We start from the raw sequence: 13946 nt of genomic DNA, 5'->3' as shown, positions 1-13946 counted from the left end.
AAATGAATCTCCGCAATGTATGATAATTTTTGAACCGCTAAACTAACTTTTAAATATGTTTGTAACTGTTGGGCCAAGTTTATATCGGATTGATGTGATCAAAACTCCCACAGGATCAACGGAATAAAATATTACTAAAACGGGTCAGTCTGCTAGTATAGTCATGTTCTCTTCTATTTTATAACAACATTCAAATACCTGCACAATCTATGAACAAATTTCGCTTACCCCAGTATTTAGCATTAAACCCCAATTCATAAACAAGCAATACGGAATAATACAGAACTATCGGCAACAGATTAATTAGAGGCTGCATCGTATTTCATCATTAATAATGCGGGAATGATAATGCTTTAAATCTGCTTCATTAAACTACTACTGGCTTCTGTATGCCGAATATGTTCATGACTAGTTAGTATATGAAATATGGCCTTTGACCACATTAAAGTGTATTTTTTTTCTATTGGCACAATTTCCCGCAATTCATAAATATTAGGTCGGGGAAAAAGTCTTTTCGCATTATAGTATGTATGAACTTGTAATAAAATCTTTTTGGCTTCAAGAATCACAAAGGAGTACACTGTTCATTAGGTTTCTTCCAGTGAGCTCGTGAGGTACCCAAATATCGAGCTTTTTTTGTGTAGAGAAAAGATTTTATTACAAGTTCATACATACTATAATGCGAAAAGACTTTTTCCCCGACCTAATATTATCAGGCAGCATGACATGTGATCGTCACCTTAGCCTTTTTTCCATCTATGTTGGAATCGGCTTCTAGTCTCACCGGTTACAGCTGGATCTGGTATCCACCGTCCCCTTACATGATATAACTAACTTTTGGACCTCTTCAACCCAGTTACCTGGTTATAACTAGTTAATTAAAGGCAGCATCGTATTTCATCATTAATAATGCGGGAATGATAATGCTTTAAATCTGCTTCATTAAACTACTACTGGCTTCTGTATGCCGAATATGGTTATGACAACTAGTTAGTATATGAAATATGGCCTTTGACCACATACTAGAGTATTTTATGTACCGGTAACCCAATTTTCTTCACTTTGTATTATAGGGCAGGGAGTCAGCTTAGCCTTTCTTCCAACTATATTGGAGTCGCCTTCCAGTCTGAACGGATGCAGTACATGGAGCGACTGTCTATCGGACCTCGACAACCTAGTTTACTGGGTTATAATACGATACCCTTCAGTAAACCTGGTTGTCAGACTTCTAACAGCTGGTAACGACTGTCAATGACTAACCGACACTGACAAAATGGTCACCCATCAACAGACCAACCTCAGCAAGCGTTGCTTAACCTGTGATGTTCGTGCGCTTGTTGTTACTTAACCATAAACTCCTAAAGATTATCGGCCATCGAATGTTTAACATTTAATTACTTACCTTATAAAAACTTATAGGTACTTATTAAGAACTAGCTGACCCGCGCAACTTCGCTTGCGTCACTTAAGAGAATGGGCCAAAATTTTCCCCGTTTTTGTAACATTTTTCGTTGCTACTCCGCTCCTTATGACTGTAGCGTGATGTTTTATAGCCTATAGCCTTCCTCGATAAATGGGCTATCTAACACTGAATTCAAATCGGACCAGTAGTTCCTGAGATTAGCGCGTTCAAACAAACAAACAAACTCTTCAGCTTTATTATATTAGTAAGTATAGATTAAAAAGATGCACAGCGCTATGAACTAAGTATGTATTTCGTCATAACACACGCATGTCTCGTTCGGTACACAAACATCAAAGTGAATCCCCTTTATCAAAAGTTGACCTTCAGTTAACCTCAAACACATGACACGTCTCACTTATATTTATTTAAAAACATTCAGCTGTATTTAGTATTACGTAAGTTTGTTTTATTTGTTTACATAATAATATATTATCTCTTCTATAATGACTTATTTTTTTCAGGGAATCACCGTGATATGAATTATTTGCATATAGTATACTTAAACACATGAAATGAGACAGAACGTTTTTTTTTTCTTGTGCATTGCAAGCTAGGAATTGAAATTGTAAAATTTTGAAATATGGCTGTAGTAACTTGACTTATAGTTAAGAAGTTAATCTTAGTTGATGAATAAACATCACAAAATCTCTTTGGCTTCAAGAATCACAAATGAGTACACGGTTCATTAGGTCTCTTTCAGTGAGCTCGTGATATACCCAAATATTGAGCTTTTTTGTGTAGAGAAAAGATTTTATTACAAGTTCATACATACAATAATGCGAAAAGACTTTTTCCCCGACCTAATAATAAGGATAAAATAAAAAAGTCTAACGGCATTTTACTTGACCTGGAAATCGAACCCGAGACCGCAATCACATCTTTAAAACAAAACAATTTATGCACTCCTTAATTATTTTGATACCAGTAACCGAAGTACTCATTCACACATCTGAACACAGCCTTATATTTTGAGGAAAATGCAAGAAAACATATGGCACAACATTATCACATTAGAGTAAAAGCGAAGAAAATGGAAGCAAGTGTGACGTAATTTATATGATAATAAATCATATCATGCGAATAACATTACGACTGTTACGTACATATAGCTGTAAATAAATATTCCTCCTAAAAGTCAGTTGTAAACTTATTTCGTTAGGCCTTTATTTAAAGACAACTACTCGCACTAAGAATCGCTCTTGTGTTGCGGAGACTTTTATAAACATACAAACAAAAACACAAAGTAGAATCAGACCCAAAACAACTATTTGTGGATCGCACAAAGAATTGTTCCTTGTGGGAATCAAATACGACCTCTCGGCAAAATGATAGTGGTGTGGCAACCATCTTAACTACTGCGCCACGGAGGCCGTAGAATTTTAAATGATCTACTAATCACACAATTAACTAAACCAGGGTGGTCATAAGCACAAACGTACGTTTTTCAGAAAATTGTGTAAATCATTATTAGTGAAAATGTCACATTTACATCGCTCTAATGATAGCGTCGTCAATTTTGTTTTTAACTTAATATATTATATTGACAAGTATTGTAAGGCACTGTCAAACCAATTAAAAAGGTACCTACCGCCTATTTATTGCCCGACATTTCGGCCAACTGACGTCTGTCTAGACAAAAAAGAGCTGTCAATTTATACGTTTTATGCAGTACATACATTGAGCAGCTCTTACCACTAGCGTTCGGACGCAGGTGCTTAAGGAGAAAGGTCGATGCACTGACTGGTAATAATTGCGCGTTCATTTACCTTTTAGAACTAAGTAGTAGAGATTTAGCTTGATAAAAAAGAATACAGTCGTTATATAAAGTAATATCGTTTATATGATAGGGCCGAAGATACTTCCGTGTAGTAGAAAACAAGCTTGTTGCTATATTCCGAGAAGATTAGGTGTCATATATTTCAGCAGATTTGAAAAAAAAGTCATGAGTTCGCCCGACTTAGGAATCGAACCCTATAATCGCAATCCCCTATCACGCTGCAATCCCCCTAATCCACTCTAACACAAAAATGATTCAAAGAACACTAAAATTAAACCGTTATTCTAAAGTACAAATCTTATATTTTTTACGCAAATTACGTCATAACCTACAAAAATCCTAACTGCCTACATATTAGTAAAACGTTCACGCTAATTAAATACACATAAAATGTAAAAAACATAATTTGACTCGGTTATCATTTGTTAGTAAACATTATATTATAATTAGTTGAGTGAAGTACCGCGTTCTAGCGATAACATACATCGGCACTTGTGTGTGAAGGCCAAGTTTATATGCGCTTATAGTAAGAGTATTCAAGTGTTTCATTGTAAGCAAAAAACTAGGTTACAGTTCTGCGTATTTCGAAAATAAAAAAGCTATCTCAAACACATCTCAATTAGCTGCAAAAAAACCGCATGTTGGGTAGTGAATGATTCACTTATAATTTTTGTACAAAGTACAAAGGTTAAAAATTTTGGAGTATAGAAATACGTTCCAATAATTGTTTAAAAAAAATAGATTCGTTATTTTTTTCTGATAATGTAGTTAATGGCTGCTGTTCACATCATTATAAAAAATTGGCCATAAAGAATTATATAAAAAAATCAAGACGAATGAAAAAAATATCGTAAACTGAGTACGAAAGTTTTTGATTTCATCGATTGGTTGTGTATAAAAGGCGTATTTCATTAATACAATAGTTGCTAATGAATCACATTATCCATACTAATATTATAAATGCGAAAGTAACTCTGTCTGTCTGCTACTCAATCACGCCTAAACTACTGTACCAATTTGCATGAAATTTGGTTTGGAGATATTTTGATACCCGAGAAAGGACATAGGCTATATATCATCACGCTACGACCAAAAAGTGCAGAGTACCAGTAAAAAATGTTACAGAATTGGGGAAAAATTTCACCCATTCGCTCTTATTGGTCGCAAGCGAAGTTGCGCGGGTCAGCTAGTATAAACTAAAATACAAACTGTCCATACTTGGCTCAACACTACCGCACATCAAATTTACACAAGAATTATCCTGTTACACAAATCTTTATACTCTTATTAGTAGAATGAGTCATAGTGAAAATAATCCCCTAAGCGGTGGTCCCAGGGACTTCACCTAGCTGACGCTGGCCGGTGTATAATGTTAAACGATTTTAAGTTAGTTACAAAAACATAATCTAAACAAAAAAATGAAAAACGAGTCTGTACATTTATTATAATAATATTACAAAATAATCCATGACGGGGACTCTCGGAACAGTTATGGAACACTTATGGCAAAAAAGTTTGTTTGTCGGTTTGTACGCGCTTATCTCCAGCTACTGGTACATAATATAATTTACCAATATTCAATCCCACTAAAGAAAATATTTGCCAAAAAAAAATACAAAAAATATACAAGAAATATTGCCCATACTTGGCTCAACACTGCCGCGCATCAAATTTACAGAAGATTTATCCTGTTACACAAATCTTTATACTCTTATTAGTAGAATGAGTCATAGTGAAAATAATCCCCTAAGCGCTGGTCCCAGGGACTTCACCTAGCTGATGCGGGCCGGTATATAATGTTCCCGAGAGTTGAGTACAGTACAGTCTCTATCCAGAGTCGATTGAAGAAACATCTACTGTACAAAGTAAGTACTTACTTTGCTATTGATTTTCAATCATCACTTTATTTTATTTTTTTCAAATATCTCGATTTTTCTTATACAAAAATTACCTTTAATGTTAAAATGTCAGTTATTTTTGTCGTTTGTTTATATATACATATAAAGGTTCTATTTTTTGGGTACAATATCAGCATATTTTTGACTTTTCTGAAACGAAAGATACAAAGTATAGCTAAATTCTAAACCACTTGGTAAATCTATACTAATATTATAAAGCTAAAGAGTTTGTTTGTTTGAACGCGCTAATCTCAGGAACTAGTGATCCGATTTGAAAAATTATTTCAGTGTTAGATAGCCCATTTGTCGAGGAAGGCTATAGGCTATATATCATCATGCTACGACTAATAGGAGCTGAGTACCAGTAAAAAATGTTCCAAAAACGGGGAATATTTTGACCCATTCTCTCTTATGTGACGCAAGCGAAGTTGCGCGAGTCAGCTAGTGATAAATATAATGATGGACAACGGTCTTCTCTCAAAAAGAGGGAAAGGTCTGTCTTTGTGTGCAGTAGTGCATTTCATAATATTGTATTTGTTTCGTTCAGAAACCAAATCTGCGATTTGTGCATGTTCTGTGCACGAGTGTCGTTTTATTTATTTTCCTCATTATTCTTATATACATTTTCAATCAGATTATTTATTTATTTCAGTTCAACAATTTAAAATGCAGTCCATCACGTTGGTTATCGCCGCAGTTTTAGCTTGCGCTTACGCACAAGTTTCCATACCCCCGGGCTATGATGGAAGGTAATAATAATATATTTAAAATAATACTGTATGTACAGTACATCGATTTCGGATTACTTATGGCCGGTATCACCATTTTTCTACTCCTATCTGTCACTACCACAGAGTAATTTACCGCAGTAGTTATCTTGGGAGTAAGCAAACCGTGTAGAGTACATAATACTATGCTCAAAGGAATAATTGACAACATTGACTTCTTGGCTGCAGAATTTTAATGAAAAATAAATATTTTCTTCAGGTACCCGTACGCAAAGACAGCTCGTCATCCTCGTGATTTGACGTGGGAGCGTAATGCTGGCGGCGGCAAGGTCTTCGGCACTCTAGGAGGGACTGATGATTCTTTATATGTAAGTACCTAACACTCTAATATAAGCTAGTAAACTGACATAATGAACTATATTACTGCGAAGAATTTAGAAGTTAAAGGAAAGTGGCGAAGTCCTAATAGGGTAAAGCACCCAGTAGTCAGCCCCCAACCAGTAGTCAGCCTTTACAGGCTTTATATCCATATAATTAGTGTAGAAAATAGTAAAGACCAATAAAATAATCATTAATCGAATCTGTATAATCTTATTGACTAATATGCACAATTACGATTCGATAGCATGGCAGGTTGACGTGTTACACTCATTCTTATGAACTGCCATGAAAGACATGGGCAAAAACGTCGCCATTGCTATTTTTTTGTTAAGGATTCGTGTTTTAGTTTTTGGCATGTTTTTAAATGAATTTGATGCAATATGGAACGAATTGATATTTTATGCTAGTATTTAATAGTTTATCTTCGATAAAATCATGCATTGCAGGCGTTTTATTTGTCTTTTGTATTATAAATTAACGTGGCCGACTATTGGGTTTGCAAAATATGAGGTTGATCCAGTACTCGGCCATGAGTGGCTGACTACTGGTTTTTTTGCAATTCTCATATATGTGGTTGAAATTAACAGGGCGAATACTTCTCAACATAACTATTGCGTTGAGCTAAACTCTTCTAAGACAAAAATAGTATTTTACCAGTAGTCGGCCGCATATAAAGTCAGTGAATTTCATGAGGCCGACCATTGGACCTACATATCCCATAGTCGGCCGTCAGTTTTGCTAAATGAAATTGGGTCTTAAATCCTTTCATTAAGGTTCAAATAAGTGGACGGCTATGTTGGCACAAAACTTAGTTACTTGTTTTCGAATAGTATATCATATCAAAAAAACCAAAAGATCTGTATAAAGAGGAATAATTGTCATGTGCTATGGTGGCGATCAGAAATGTTATGAAAATCATGGAAACGAGTCGAGTACTTGGCATTTCACACATTATTATGACACTACAAGTCCGAAATCGTTTAATAGTCGCACAAATGCCCCGTACCATACGGGGCTTTGTAAGCTAGACTAAGTGCACTCCCAAAAACAAATGACTGCCTTAAGAAACTGGTCACGATATGCTGGAATCAGCTTCCAGTTTCACCGGATGCAGCTGAATAGCAGTGTTTTACATGGAGCAACTGCCTATATGACTTCCACAACCCAGTTACCTGGGCTATACCACGATTACCATATGACTGGTTATCAGATTTTCAAGCTTCTGACTAATGGCAACGATTGCCAGAGATCCTTGAATGCCCGCCGGGACCTACAATTTACCATGCCTTCCGAAACACGAAGGAATTTTGGGAAATGAGAAAAGAAAGGAATGATACCAGTCACTTCTATCATCTACCTTCTATTTCCTAGCCTACCATTGACTTATGTTTCAACACATCAAGAAAGCTAAAATAGTTTTATAGAAGAGAGCATCTTTTGTAGATTGGGGAGAGTTGAAAAACAGAAGGAATAAAGGAACAGAAAATAAACTTTTATCGCTGTGAACCGTGTGAAGAAAGATTGACTAGAAAACATTTAGAAATCAATTACCTAAGTGCTAATAACTATAAATGCAACCAAAAACATTCTGTAAAAACCTTAAGTCTCGCAGCTCAGTCTTTCTAGCGTAAAAAGTGGTGAGATCTATATAATACCAAGTCGATTAATCTATTTCGTCTCTACTTAAAGGACCTTCTGTCTTAAGTTATTACATAAGTTATTATCATGCCAATATTTAAAATATTTTACGTTTAAAACAAATAGACCGGCCTGGCCATCGCATGATTTGTATGTATTACAGTACACAGCACGACAAGAAGAATGTTAATGCTCCTGAAATTTTAATGGCGAATTTGTGTTTTCATGCGATGACCAAGTCGATTTATTTGTTTTAAACGTAAAATATTTTAAATATTGGCATGATAATAACTTATGTAATAACTTAAGACAGAAGGTCCTTTAAGTAGAGACGAAATAGATTAATCGACTTGGTATTATATAGATCTCACCACTTTTTACGCTAGAAAGACTGAGCTGCGAGACTTAAGGTTTTTACAGAATGTTTTTGGTTGCATCTCACTTCTTTTTGTAGAACGAACATAAGTCCAATTTGTATGGAAAGACGTTTTTTCTTATAATTCAACATATTTTCCTATGGGAATGTTTTTCATTTTCATGGGCTAAGCACCCTTACCCACCTTATACCCCCTCCCGTTATGCCTCATATAGTATGTACCTATCTACACCTATTATTTATTATTTTCTACAGTAATAATGATTCTTAACTGCAAATGTAATCTTGTAATCTTATACATTTATGTAGGATTACAAAGTTAATGTTGCAGTTAGTGTATTTAGAAAACTGGACCGAAATTAGAAAATATTGAATTTTTCCCATGATTAAGACACTAAACCCTATTTATATTCTAAATTTTAAGCTTCTAAGTCTGCTAGAAGTACCTTAGACTTTTGATGATCGGTGAGTCAGTGAGTCAGTGAATCAGTGAATCAGTGAGTGACAAAATTCAAAATTTTAACAAGTTGTCATTTTTAAACTACTGGTCCAAATTGACTGAAATTTTAAATATACCGTCTTTATACAATGAATAATAAGTTGCTGAAAATTCAGGCTTCTTGTTTTCTCCACAACGACATTATAGGGGGGTCGAAAATAGCCCGAATTGCTTCGAGAAAAGGATGGTACTGCCGTGCCGCTTTTTTTTGCTCGACTTGCGGGGGCACTTCCGTGCCCCCAGATTAAAATCTTGAAAACCCCCGATTTCACAATATATTTTTTTATTTCATACTTTTTATAGGTTGGTGGTTAGGTTAAGCCATTCTGACTTTCCCACCACCAGCTTTCTCAGCATGCGAAGCCATTTGAGACCCCGTCCGAGTAAATTTGCAGACATTCGGTTAATCTCCCCACTTTAACCCACTACAACTTTTAAACGGCTCCACCGATTTTCATCAAACATGTCTAAAAACACTCGCACATATGTCACCTTTAATTAAAAAAAAACTAAATTGAAATCACTGCATCCTTTCGGGAGTTATGATGCCATAGACAGACAGACACACAGACAGACACGTCGAACCTTATAACACCCCTCTTTTTGCGTCGGGGGTTAAAAATTAATGGATGCATAAAATGTACTGCATGGTATTATTGCAAATGTGCTTTATTTCCTGGAGATTTCAATAAAAATATATTTAAAATAGAACATTTGTATTGAGTAAGTAAGAGGCTGACTACTGGGTAAGACGTGGCTGACTACTGGCGAAATGGGGCTGACTACTGGTAAAAAGTGCCATATTTTGTTTAATGTGGATTTTTTCCATAATAATCTTATAAATATGATATTTTTTTATTATTTTCTTAAAGTTTAATAAATTACCTTTCATACAATGACTAATGATTTTACATCTAGTAGTAAATGTTAAAAATATGGCTAAATCAAATTGACATTCTCACTAAAAGGCTGACTACTGGGTGGTTTACCCTACATAAGTTTAGTATTGTCACTGTTTTACGAAAATCCTTACTATTATTTTAAACATTTTAAGCTGTACCTAGCGCGCACGACTTGTTGGGCTTCTACTATCGACAATATTGAACGGAAAACTAATCAGGACTTCTCAACATATTTTAAGTAATTTCTTATATTATCAAACACTTGCAGGCCGATAGTATCTAAGTACTTAAGAAAATCACACTACCATAATAATATATTAACATTTAATATTCACTATCATTAGTGTCAATATTTGACGTAAATTAATAAATTTGATTTTGATTTAATGTTGGATCAAAAAAGGGTAATAGAAAAACGAAAATGGGATATTTAAACTTCATTAATCAAATAATGAATTCTTCATTACAAACTCAATCAAACTAATTTACTCCCATCAGGGTCGTGGAGGCTACAAGCACGACATCTTCAACGACCACCGCGGCAGGCTGGAAGGCCAGGCTTACGGCTCCAGAGTCCTGAGTCCTTACGGCGACAGCTCCAATCTGGGCGGCAAGCTGAACTGGTCCAATGACAACGCGAGGTTGGGAGCTGATTTACAGAAGCAGATTGGTGGACGAACTGGGGTATGTACTATAAATAGAAGTTGTATTATAATAATATACAAGTTTCGTACTTGTTATATAGTTTGTTGTTAACTGAAGGAAAGTAGGTTTAATTTGTCCGAAAGCATTTTATGGTGCTAAACAATATTTTTTTTCTTAAAATCGAAAACAACCGGGGCGACTTTAAACTTCTATTATCGTTATAAATACTATAGGTAAGTAGGAAATCACATTCCTGTGAAAAGCATAAAATATGTTAATAGGACCAAATTTTTGTGCTTTGTGCCGTTATACACGAAACTCTATTCAAATTTTCTTTAAATGACTCGAAATGACACGATGACTGGAATTGAGAAAAGTGTCTTCAAATACTGAGGTACAATGTTTTAAAAATCATCTTACAATTTCATCTTTATTTCCAGTTGACAGTAACTGGCGAGGGTTCATGGAAACTGGACAGGAACACCAGGTTCTCCACCGGCGGCAACTTACACAAGACCTTCGGACATAGCAAACCAGAGTTCGGTCTGCAAGGCAGAATTGAACACGACTTCTAAGTAAAGTTATTTTAATTAACAGATCTGTTTCGAGAGTTTCTGACTGATTTATTAGAATAATTATTTAGAAAATAAGACTTCAGTTTAGTATGATTTTATAATACTTTTTAGCAGTACATTTTTTTTAGTCTATTCAAAAGTTTATCAAATTTTAATATCTGGATTTTGTTAGACGATGTATCAAAGCATTGTCCAAGTTTCGATCCTTTAAATATTTAATCTCCCAAAAAATAGTGTAAATAGCTATCTCCTGCAATAATTTATTAAATAAAGAACAATTAAACTACATCACTTCATTTTATTTCCGCACCTTCCCTAATGAATTATGCAATAATTTATCATTTCTCAAAATAAAAGTTCATTTACAAGTATCATAATTCAAGTGAAGACAAACGACTGTTTGAGTTGCACCTTTCAAACTGATTCCAAGGAAAACACTACTTTTTCACTTTATTATTACGGAAAAATGAGCCTTAGATTTAGAAAACTTACTAAAGTCACTATCAGTCAAATCTAAATATCAAAGAACGCCTTTCTGTAAGTTGTAGCATAGATTAACAGTCATGCAACACATTGCTATTATATTTTGGCAGGCGTTATATTTTATTAACTTTCGTATTTATTTCAGAGTAAGAGTCTTTACTTTATACTTATAAAATGAATATTAAGACATTAAGTAGCCTTCGTAAATAAATAAATCATTCATAAAATTATAAGATGAAATACTCAGCTACAATTTAATTTCAAAGGTCAGCCAGCGGGCAGCTTTTAACAAAATTAATATAATAGTTGCCAAAGAGCTCCGTATCTTACATAAGTATGTTTACGCTAACCGTCTCAGTTGTGAAGTTATTTAATTATGCACAACTCTGGATGCCGCGGTAAACACAACTTTGGTAATTATACGCATTCCAAGTGCAAGAACTGTTTGATGTTCTTTTTATAAACGAACGTTTGGTACGGAATTAGTAAGTGAAATAGAATTTATGGTTGAAATAGATTTTTTAGGAGTTATTAAGACCCTAAACTAAAAGGTATGGAGACGTCTAGCCTTCTTTCGTAAAAGTTTATAGATAGGAGCTATTTAGTGATACAAAGTAATAGTGTTTCACAAAAAAATAACCTTCCGTTGTAATGTATATAAAAGAGAATAACATTAACAAAAAATAACATTCTATTTGGAAGCAATTAAGGAATAATAAAACTACAAAACATGGACATTTTAAAATTATATTCTTGTTATTTTGTAACAGCGCCATCTGTTGTAAAAAGTTGCAATTTTATGAACTAATTGGGAACCTCTCAAAACAATAAACAAATCATTGATAAATATTATTTATTTTCTATTCAAACATCATAAAATACAGAAACACTAATATAATGATACTTAAATACTATTTTACCCCATCATCAACTATCTTATTTTATTGTATTTAAACGCCATCTGTACTTTAATATTCGTAACTAACGACTATTACGAAACATAGCATGCCATGTACCAATAAGTTGACGTAGAAATACTATAGATGTCGCTTATCTCCGTAACGTCAATAAGTACTTCTCCAAACATCTACTAGATGGCACTTTCACGAAATTTTTACTTTCCTTTTGAGTCAGTTTTTTGCATTTACATTTTTACTTGTTTTATTTGAATACTTGAATTGCATATTACATTACCCTCACTATCTAACAATGTGATACATTCTATTGACAGCAAAATTATATAAGTGAATGTACCTAACTATTAAGTTGTCCTACAAAATTACTAGCTAGACACTGCACTTGCTAAAGATAGAGTCCGATAGACTGTATTGAAGTGACTGGTTTAATAAAAGATTGTCCACTGATTACAGTTAACTAGGACTTACCTTTACTTTAGTACCGTGGTGCTTATTACTTGAGCTTATAAGTCCATAATTCTAGTTATCTTTAAGACTTATCATAAATATTGTAGAAGGTAATAAATAGAGCGCGCGAACGAGCAATTGCTGATATGATTTGAACAGTGGTTAAGGTAATAAACTTGCTACTAATTGAGCGCAGAGACCCGAGGTTCGATTGTGAAAATATATGTGTGAGTTAAACATTGTAGTATCGGGGTTGTAAAAATGCCTACGGCTCAATGGTGTATAGCCCATATTGAAAAAAAAAAAACAGAAAATCTGTCTCTATAGCACAGTGGGTAGTGTATCCGACTGCTGATCATGAGATCTCGGTTTTGATTCCTAGGTCGGACAAAATACCTACTACTGGACTTTCATAATTAATATTAGGAAATTCCTCATCAGTAGTCCTTAGCCCGAATTACACGGGACTAACATAACATAGTTGCTGTAAGTACATGAGTGTATTTCATAGAACCCATATATAATTTCAGGTGTAACATTTAATATATATAAACATTTTAAATTAAGTACTTACCTTATAACACTTAATAATAAGGATAACAAATACGAAAGTAGTTTAAAAAAAAGATGCGACAATTTAAAAAGAAAAAAAAGGTACCGTCTCAAAACTACTTTTACTTCATACACTTAAGTTAAAACCGGTATGTATGAAAAAAAAAAAAACAAAAACAATATGACATACTGGCTAGTGGCTATTCCACCTTTCATTTTAATGTGATAGTACGATGTTTAGTGCACGTTAATTTGAAGATTGTTGATAAAACTGTTATTTAAATGATCCATGCATCCATAATATTACACTCTGAACGCAAAAGTCATCTGTTTGACTGTCTGTTAAGCTTTTAAAGCTATATATTGAATCGATTTTGATGAAAGGGGATTGCCCACGTTGGGCCCATTGTGGACACAAATTTTGAAAGAAATTACAAATACTTTTTTTAATTTATTACGATGGCGCTCAGGAGAGTGTATAGAAAATTCATAATTTTATTTATTAAAGTTCATGAATCCTCTTTAAACGAACATAGTCGAGGAGGGAAGACTTGGGGAAATAATGTCTCTTTTAAAAAAAATACTCTTCAGTGTTCGATTCTCGTATTGGAATACATTTAATTATTTTGTACAATTTAACGTAAACTGCTTTTTAACCAGCGT

General features: G+C 34.1%; 1 protein-coding gene across 1 annotated transcript; it reads left to right on the top strand.

The window, feature by feature from the left end:
- Nucleotides 1–4974: 4974 nt before the first annotated feature.
- On the top strand, nucleotides 4975–11172 carry LOC142983196 (gloverin-like). The gene is made up of 5 exons (XM_076130085.1): nucleotides 4975–5107; nucleotides 5793–5889; nucleotides 6128–6236; nucleotides 10163–10348; nucleotides 10750–11172. Exons 2-5 carry the CDS (start codon nucleotides 5807–5809, stop codon nucleotides 10882–10884), a joined length of 513 nt encoding a protein of 170 aa, XP_075986200.1. The 5' UTR covers nucleotides 4975–5107; nucleotides 5793–5806; the 3' UTR covers nucleotides 10885–11172.
- The last annotated feature ends 2774 nt before the right edge of the window (nucleotides 11173–13946 follow it).

Source organism: Anticarsia gemmatalis, chromosome 23 (assembly GCF_050436995.1).
Source record: "Anticarsia gemmatalis isolate Benzon Research Colony breed Stoneville strain chromosome 23, ilAntGemm2 primary, whole genome shotgun sequence".
NCBI classification, from domain to species: Eukaryota; Metazoa; Arthropoda; class Insecta; order Lepidoptera; family Erebidae; genus Anticarsia; species Anticarsia gemmatalis.
The sequence above is the reverse complement of the archived record's forward strand: the minus strand, read 5'-3'. Positions and strand labels throughout refer to the sequence as shown.

Bases quoted from the DNA above. Each gene is read 5' to 3' on its own strand.
- LOC142983196 (XM_076130085.1), top strand. From the start codon at position 5,807: ATGCAGTCCATCACGTTGGTTATCGCCGCAGTTTTAGCTTGCGCTTAC. The intron at 6,237-10,162 runs GTAAGTACCTAA...TACTCCCATCAG, and splicing joins GGACTGATGATTCTTTATAT to GGTCGTGGAGGCTACAAGCA. The intron at 10,349-10,749 runs GTATGTACTATA...CTTTATTTCCAG, and splicing joins AGATTGGTGGACGAACTGGG to TTGACAGTAACTGGCGAGGG.